The sequence below is a fragment of the Dipodomys spectabilis genome, unplaced genomic scaffold, assembly GCF_019054845.1.
Source record: "Dipodomys spectabilis isolate Male_0828 unplaced genomic scaffold, ASM1905484v1 ptg000136l, whole genome shotgun sequence".
Taxonomy (NCBI): Eukaryota; Metazoa; Chordata; class Mammalia; order Rodentia; family Heteromyidae; genus Dipodomys; species Dipodomys spectabilis.
The window spans coordinates 6,413,493-6,422,500 of record NW_024870813.1 but is presented as its reverse complement, the minus strand read 5'-3'; the positions used below and the strand labels follow the sequence as shown (position 1 = coordinate 6,422,500).

Below are 9,008 nucleotides of genomic sequence, written 5' to 3'. Positions count from 1 at the left end.
GCATTGCTGCCTCCTCCTTTGTTTCCCCTTACCACCCCTGCCTTCCCATCTCCCCCCCACACCCCCACCAAAGTTGTAAAGTTTGTTTTTTTGATATAACATCTTGTATATCTCATTGTTGCAGTGGGTCCACCTGTATCCCACAATTTGTTTTTTCCCTTCACCTCCACAAATTATACCAACATCAAATACCATGAAAACAGGGGTTATACCGTGGGGGAGGGACGTACAAAGCAACAAAGAAATCATCTTATAAATGTTAGAAACAATCACAAGAAAGAAAAACCACTTGAGTCCTTATCTTGGGGTTCATTTCGCCTGATATCAACTTATCTGACCGTTTCTGCTTGTCTCAGACATATACTAGTTATTGCAAATAAGGGAAACCATGGGACCTGTGTTTCTTTGGGCCTGGCTTATTTCCTATAATTTTTTCCAAGTTTTTCCATTTCCTAACAAATGAGCTTCTATATCAGCATGAGTGCTCCTCATTTATGTCCCACAAAGATGCCATGGGCGATGGGAAGCAATGTCATTTAGTGGAAAGCACAGAAATTCTACTTGTGGTGGCCTGCCACTGACTATGGTACCTTACATAAATGGGTTTCCTTTCTAAGTCTCCATGTTTTCATCTGCATAAGAAGCATGCCGGAATTTCTGGAATGATGGAGCAAGACAATGCATGAGGGAGCCAGTACCAGTGTCTTACAGACACCTGAGAACATCCCCCCTCCTCTTCCTTTCCCAGCAGAGGGCATCTCTGTCACCAGGAGCTTCTTGCTCTAATAAAGCCTCTGCCATCTCCAGGATCTCAGAATCTTAACATTGGTGAACATGTGTTGGTTCCACTGGCTGCAGTGTTCATCCTGGCAGGATCTGTACTTTCATAAAGCCCAAGGCTCAGCGTGCTCCCACCATGGGGAAGACAGCTCTCTCAGCAAAGACTTGCATACATTCCAGTCCCCAGAGCCCACACTCACCCTTGGCAGAATCATCGTAGCCAATGTTCTTGATGGTGTCTCTCACCACCCGCTGGTAGTCCACCATGGCCACCGAGGTGATCTCCCCACACAGCAGCACCATGCCTGTCTTACACACTGTCTCTGTAAGGGAGCAAGGGCAGGTCATCCCCATGGGCCAGCGGAGGGACGCCAAATACCTGGACTCCTCTTATCACCCAGAAGAAGACTTGCAAGGGATTTATTTATGAGCAACAGATTTCAGAGAGGCAATAATAGTGTCAATAAGAGTGTTAATAAGTCTAGTCCTAAGAACTGAGCATCTTCAAATACTTTGGGAATGATCAGTTCTACTTGAGTTTTGTGCCAAGTACTTATTCCTCAGAGAGCTACACAAGTGGTTTAACCTTTTAGTTTCCTTAACCATCCCATGAGGATAATAGTAAGACTGTTGGGTGGATTCAAACAAGACAATGGTTGACAAAGCTGTCAAAATGATCCTAGTGGATGTATATAAGCAATCCTAATCAGTCCAGAACCCCACTGGGGCCATGGGCAGTGGGATCCTGCTTAAAGGATGAAGACAGACCAACCTTCTCCCAAGCCATGTTCAAAGATGTCAGGTTGTGATCTACCCTCAGAAGGTCATGGGGTTCTGAAGTACTCAACACAGGGGCCAAGTTGCCACCAGGTGGCAAAGGACCAGTCTGTGCAGTGGAGAGCACATGATGTGAGCAGTGAGGGTTCTGATCTTTGTGCTGGACCTCCACTGCCCATTGTCTTAGCCAAGGTCCTGATTCCACTAGACCTGTGATCCCCTCTGTGACCCTGTAGAATTCCTAGCTCTGCTGTGTTGAGACCTTCATCCCAGGCCCAGCTTGGCTGTTGGAGGATGTATGCCATCTATAATAGTGAAGATCTTCAGCTTTCAAGAGCTTCCAGAGATGATGGATGCAGCTGGGCACAGAGCTCAGTGTTTTAGTTCAACATTAAATCTCTTAGGAAAGCTGTTGAGTGTAGCTATGGATGATTGGCAAAACAGTGGCCAATAGTTGTATGAAATGGGAGGCATGAATCACTTCAATCCAGGATCATAGCACTAGGAAGGAAAACAAGGGCAGGAGCCAGGCATGCGTGGAGCTATTGAAGGCCCCTCTAACAGGGCCACAGGTCATGGCCAGCTGGGCAGCTACCATTGCTTCCAGATCTTGTGTCGCATCTGGAAGCTTGGTCCAAGCACTGCTCTTAGAAAGACCAGGTGGCATGAAGGCTAGGTCCTCACCCTGCACACTGTGGTAGCCAAATGCCAAATACGTGCTGGAATAATGAACAATTTTGTTTCATGGTTAGAAATGCACCTCTCCTCTCACCATAGGAAAAGTCACCAAAATGAAGCAGCCCCCTGCAGACCAGGGGACATGGACTTTGAAACTCTGTGCAACTCTGTGATTGTATGCACATCGTGAACCTGTCAGTCCCACTCTGTGTCTTTAGGAAGAGAAATCATATGTCTTACCACACGCCACCTTGGCATTGGGGTCTTGCTTGAGGTGGGCATCCAGTACTGCATCACTGATCTGGTCACAGATCTTGTCTGATAAGAACAAACATGGGTGACAATCACATAAACAACAGGTTCAACAAACGGAGATCTTAGAATAAGTAAATATTTTGTCCATTTACATGTCAAATCTACCTGCCAAAGAAAAGAGAAAAATTCTCTTAAATATGAGCTGGTGGCTCATGTCTATAATCCTAGCCATTCAGGAGACTGAGACATGAGGATGGTGGTTGGAAGCCAGCCTGGGCAGGAAAGTCCATGAGATTCTTATCTCAAATTAACCACCAAAAAGCTGGAAGTGGAGATCTGGTTCAAGTGATAGAACACTAGTCTTGACTATTAAACCTTAGGTCCTGAGTTTAAGCCCTAGGATTGGCATACAAAAGAAGTGAGAAATAAATTGAAGGGATGAGTGACGCTGAGAGAGGTGGGAGGAAATAATGAAAAGGGTGACAATGATCAAGACAAACTGACATGTTGAATCAAAACCCTTCTAAGCCAGGCGCCCGTGGCTCACGCCTGTAATCCTAGCTACTCAGGAGGCTGAGACCTGAGGATCGCGGTTCAAAGCCAACCCAGGCAGGAAAGTCCGTGAGACTCTTTTTTTTTCGGGGGGGGGGGGGGGGGGGCGGGGCGGGTCATGGGGCCTGAACTCTGGGCCTGGGCGCTGTCCCTCAGCTCTTCAGCTCAAGGCTAGCACTCTACCACTTGAGCCATAGCACCACTTCCGGCTTTTTTTTTTTCTGCTTATGTGGTGCTGAGGAATCGAACCCAGGGACTCATGCATGCAAGGCAAGCGCTCTACCACTGAGCCATCTTCTCACCAACCCCCCCCCCCCCCCCCCCCCCCCCCCGTGAGACTCTTAGCTCCAATAAACCACTAGAAAACCAGAAGTGGTGCTGTGGCTCAAGCCGTAGAGTACTCGCCTTGAGCTGAACAGCAGAGGAACAGCACCCAAGCCCAGAGTTCAAGCCCCAGGACTGACAAAAAAAAGAAAAGCCCCAGAAACAGGAGTTAAAGTCTTTAATTACATCAGTAAGATTAGCTGTAGTTACAAAGTGAGGTGTATTGTATGTAAAATACCACACCTAAGTTCTCCATGCTGTCCATGAACATTCCACAGGAGCACCTTACATATCATTGCTGGTTCACAGAACGTTTCCATGAGCAGTTCTTAAATCTTTTCCAGGTCACTCTGTACCCTGAAATCCAGGTGTCCTTACTAGGACCTCTGGACCACACAGGGATAGAGAAGGGTTCAGTATGAGCTGGGATTTGTTCTCACTCTTCCGCCATGAGCCTAAAGGTCTCAACATGGTCTAAATGGCACTATGGGAAAATGTACTCCACTTTGGGGTTATACAAACTGAATACTCATTAATGAACAAATAAAAGTGACCTTATTTATATGTATTGCATTTAATTTAAGCGTTGAAAACCCCAAAAAACCTGTTTCTTAATAGGTTCATTCGTTTTGGAGTTAATTTGGAATCAAGCAGTTCAATACTCAAGAACAGATAAGAAGTTCTATAATTGAGGACAGCAGTTAATCTGCTATTAAAGGGGAGCTCTCTATTTTTTCCTTCAGAGATGGCTACAAAACATATGTTTGTATCTTTCTAATCAGTGGCAGATCCTGGCTGTCAATCTAGGTTTGTTAGGGTCCATACCTTCTGTATGGATCCTAACCAATGAAAGCCTCCAAAAATAGCCTGAAAAAAATATGGTAGTCCCTTCAGGCCTGCCCACCATGAACTTTAGAAGCTATCTGTGGGCTGAGCTCCATGTCTCTGTTTATTTCAAGGACGCAGATCCCAGGTCCCAAGTTGTGTAGGAAAATAGAATAGATAAAAGGACAAGCTAGAGTCAAGAAAGGGCCTACAAAAAAAAAAAAAAAAAAAAAAGAAAGGGCCATCAAGATAGCTCCAAGGATAGATGATGCCTGAAGCTATTCTTTTCAGGCTTCCCAAAGGCTATCTGCACCCAGCAAATTTCAGACAGCCAACAGTTTGCTATCTTGGAATCTGAAAAACCAAACTAGAAGTTTATCAGCAATGGAATGACAAGCAGAAGGTCACCAAGCCTTAAGAGGAAAATGACCTAAGAAAGCAGTTAGCATTTAGTGAAATCAGACAAACGGAGGGCCTGTCATTAAGCTACTCTTGATCAATGAATGGTTTGGCAGGAATTTTCATTATCTGTACACTGAACACTTTGCTACAAATACAATGACTCAGACTTGACCTACTCTGTGCTACTGGGTAGAGTAAATCCTTCTCCTGACCTGTAGATAAACTTTGTAAGCTCTGGAACTGCCCAGAGTTCAGGTTGTCAGTCATCAGTAATACACCTGAGATTTTTAAATACAGAAGAGCTAAATAATCAATCTGTAAAGTAATACACAGTGGCTATTTATAAGTCTCATACAAAAACAATCTAATCCAAGATTTTTTTAACAGCACTACTATTGACATTTTTGGCCAAATAATTCTTTGTGGTAAGACAATCTTTTGCAGTAGTGGATGTTTGGCAGTATGCCACTAAGTAATAGAGGCCAGGAACACCTTCTACCATCCCAAAGCTGTGACAACCAAAAAATATCCCCAGACATTACTCAGTGCTCTTGAAGGACAAGGGGCAAAATTACCCCTACCAGGTGAGGACCACTGGCTAATGCATAGAGAAAGAGTTGTACTTTGAAATGCCCAAATCCAAGTTATAAAATATTAAAGTTAAATCCCTTTATTTCCAGCAGTGTGTCTCAAGTGGCAGACTGCTTACTTGTCAAGTTTAAGGCCTTGAGGTCAGGTGCCAGTGGCTCACACCTTTAATCCTAATTACTCAGGAGGCTGGGATCTGAGGATTGAAGTTCAAAGCCAGTCTAAGCAAAGGAAAGTTCCTCAGACTCTTTTTTCTTTACTAATTAACCAGCAAAAAGCCAGAAGTGAAGTTGTCGTTCAAGGAGTAGAGCACCAGCCAAGCCAAGTGAGAGCACAAAGTCCTGAGTTCAAGCCCAGTACCAGCACACACACCAAAAAAAGCCAAAACCACCACCACAACAACAAACCACCTGTTATCATGCACGCTTGCGCGCGCGCGCGCGCGCGCGCGCACACACACACACACAAATCCCATTTTTTAAAAAAAGGAAGATGGGAACAGATAGACTTAGTAACAAGTTACCATATACCTCCATACTCTAATTGGTTTGTAGAAATACCTATCTATCTATCTATCTATCTATCTATCTATCTATCTATCTATCTATCTATCTATCTATCTATCTCTATAATAGTTCTCCAAGTGGAGTTCCTATACTACTTCCAGCATCTCCCTGGACCTGGTTAAAAACACAAATTCCTTAGTCTCTATTCAGACCTACTGAATAGAGGCACTGTAGGGGTGAGATCCAGGATTCTGATTCAACCAGTGGGTCATACTGATGTATGCCAAGGCTTGAAGACATCTGCCCTACCATCTGCAACTCTGAAAACCTGTGCAAAGCCCTCACTGTTACCAAGAAGTTCCTCTCACTTCCCCCACATCATGGTCTAGCCACCTTTCAGGAAGCAAAACAATGCTCAGATTTTCTTCTTCTTCAGGAAGCCATCGATATACTTCTGCTAGAGACTATCCCTGAGATGGTTTGGTGCCTAGAGATTCATCTCAGTATCTTTCAGAATTCATGGATGTTCATTTCTAAACTGCACCTGCTTTACAGAGGAAAACATGTGCATTATCTAGGATCTTAGTTGGGAAAACATTTTCTGTTGACTTAAATAGCTTACTGATAATAGATGACTAAAGCATTACTCAAAAAAATATATATATACAACAATAGGATCTTTGCACATATACTTTTAGCTGCCAATCCCATGTTCACTCTCAACCCACACTATGCTGAGAGGCTGGTGGTGGGCAACATGGACCTGGACCCTCAGTTTCAAAATGTGTGACTGTTTTACAAAACTATTTTATATGGTTTCTCCAAGAGAAGATCCCTTTTGGTAAGTAATTTGCAATTTTTTTTCAAAGATACATAATAGAAGTGACTTCCCCAAGCATAGGCTGTGAATGACAGCTTGGTCAATGTACCCAGGACAACCTACTTACCTGGATGACCCTCTCCTACAGATTCAGATGTAAACATGAAGCCTCCTTCTTCACTTAGAGAATGATCATACAAGCCATCCACAGGTCCGTTCATTGTGTCACGCTTTTCCACTCCGCTTCTCCAAAGGCGACAACTTCAGTGCTGTGACTTTGCCTGAGATTTATTTATTTATTCCCCTCCCCCCTCCCCCTATAAACCCAACAACAGGCTTGTCTTTGGCAGAGCCAGGATCACCTCTGCTCAACTGCCTGGTGCACACGTGAGAGCCAGGTGAGGATGGGTGAGGAAAGAGGGAGTAGATGAAATACAGTCCAATGGACTTGTCACTCCCTCTGGCTGGTCAGAGCTTGCTCCTGAGTGGCTCCTATATATGGAAAAGTGAAAGTGCCTGAATGATCATATGAGTCCATTGGAGGAGTCCATTTCCTGGGAGGGGAGGCCTCACTTACCTCGAGGAAGGTTTAGTCTTCAGCGCTGATGTCCCAAATGCTAAGTATCTGTTCATTCAAAGAACCAGATGGCTGTACAGATTCTGGAGAACCAGAGGTCTCTCTGGGACTTCTTCCAGCCGTTTAACTCTCATCTCTAAACTGCTCTGGAGTTAACATCCCACTTCAGGGAGAGGGGGGTGGTCTATGTGAGGACAAGAGGGTACAGGTAGGCAGTAAGGGACTCTCTCTGAGACACGGTTTAGAGACTAAGATTGCAATACTGGAGCTTGGCTGGCAAGCGCTCCCTCCTCCTCCCCCCCTTATCTTATCTGGATTAGCTTCACCCCCCCTCTACTACCTCAGGGCAGAGCGGGAGGCTCCACCTGTACTCCCAGCTAGCTAGGATATTATACAACACACTCGTTTTAGAGGGAAACTTTTAAATCCTCGTTTCTTTTCTGCCAAGACAAAAATCACCTAAGTGGTCAACTAGAAGAGGTCTACAGGAAAATTAACAAGCAAGGTTTTTGTTTGTTTGTTTTTGTTTTAAATTACCTGGACAGATGATAGAGAAAAAAAATTGTTTTTAAAACAAAGAGCTTCTGAGAGACATATTCTTTACAAAGAAATCATCAGTTTAATTTCCCAGACTTTCCAGATGACATATTAAATGCCTATATAGATGGTTCTAAATACTTCATAGACATCTTGTTCACATGATTGCTGCATTAAGCTTTGCTTAATTAAGAAGAGTAGAAGAAAAAGTGGGCTGTATCGTAAGCTCCCATCCTAAAGGAGAGCATTTCTCATCTTTCATCCTACTCTCTCCTACTTGGCTACATCCCTCACTCCTACAACAAAGGGAACTGAGATTAGATAGAATGCAAATGGCTGGAGAAGTAGGTTCCCACTAGAATAGAATGATGGCTGGAGTGACATCCATCAAGGTGCATTGTACTTACAAACTGACCTGTTGACTTGAAACCCTTTTGTCCAACTACTTATAATATAATAAAATAAAAATCTGAAAATAAGCATTAAGAAAGTAATCTAAAACTTTGTGAATCAGCATTCGTCTATGAAAAGCCAAAAAGTCAGGCAATAGGCCTAACAAACAATTCTGGTGACCAAAACCTCCATTTAGGTTTAGTATATCATCATTTCACTTTTTTTTTCTGGCACAAATTCTAGGGACTTCAAGTTCCAAGTTTGCTAGCTGGTCAGCAGTCACAGTATAATTCCTCCAGGGAATTAAACTTATATTCGAATGACTTCTTTTAAAATAATGTGAGAGATTTTACAAAGGCATTTAACAGTGAGTGAACTGAATAGTTCAGACCCAAGACTGCTAAAAATGCAGAGAGGGTCTAGCCAATGGAAGGCATGGACTAAGAAGGACTCAAACTAGGACTTTAGACAAAAAAAAAGCCTTGTCACTGTTATCACATAAGACTGTTCCTGTTTGTACCTAAAACATTTCAACATCCTTGTCCCTTTGGAAAATTTCTTTTGGGTACATTAGTTTCAAGCCTAGAGACAAGATGAGCTAATATTTAATTTGAACTATAGACCTCATTTGCTCTAGCAGTTAGAACGGTCTGTGAGCTAGTATGTCCTAAATTTGTTTTAAGAGAAAATTGATCAAGTATCAAAGCTCATCAAAGTTCTTAAGTCTAGAAAGAAGACAGAAAACAAGGAAACAGTTGCCCCTGACCCTTTAAATTCCAATGTAAGTAGTAGAATGATGGGTGGAGAGACAGAGGGATTGAGAAAGGGCATCCTGTTCAGAGAAGCAGGGCTTCAGAACTATGTTGGGAGAAGCTTCTACAGACTGCCACCAATTCAGAGGGAGGGAAAGATCTAGAAGTCATCCAGCTCAGGGAGCTATCTCATGTGTCAGATGACACATTTTTATTTACCTATTTATTTATTTACTGCTTGA

General features: G+C 43.3%; 1 protein-coding gene across 1 annotated transcript in view; it reads right to left on the bottom strand.

Annotated features, from left to right (window-relative positions):
* Positions 1 to 6,745, bottom strand: part of Mat1a (methionine adenosyltransferase 1A) — a 17,682-nt gene extending 10,937 nt beyond the window's left edge. Inside the window, exons 1-3 of the mRNA XM_042690342.1 lie at positions 6,635 to 6,745; positions 2,476 to 2,553; positions 981 to 1,103 (exon numbers count right to left, since the gene is read on the bottom strand). Coding sequence (XP_042546276.1) covers positions 981 to 1,103; positions 2,476 to 2,553; positions 6,635 to 6,728 — 295 coding nt within the window. The 5' untranslated portion in view covers positions 6,729 to 6,745. The remainder of the gene's footprint in view (positions 1 to 980; positions 1,104 to 2,475; positions 2,554 to 6,634) is intronic.
* Positions 6,746 to 9,008: the final 2,263 nt, after the last annotated feature.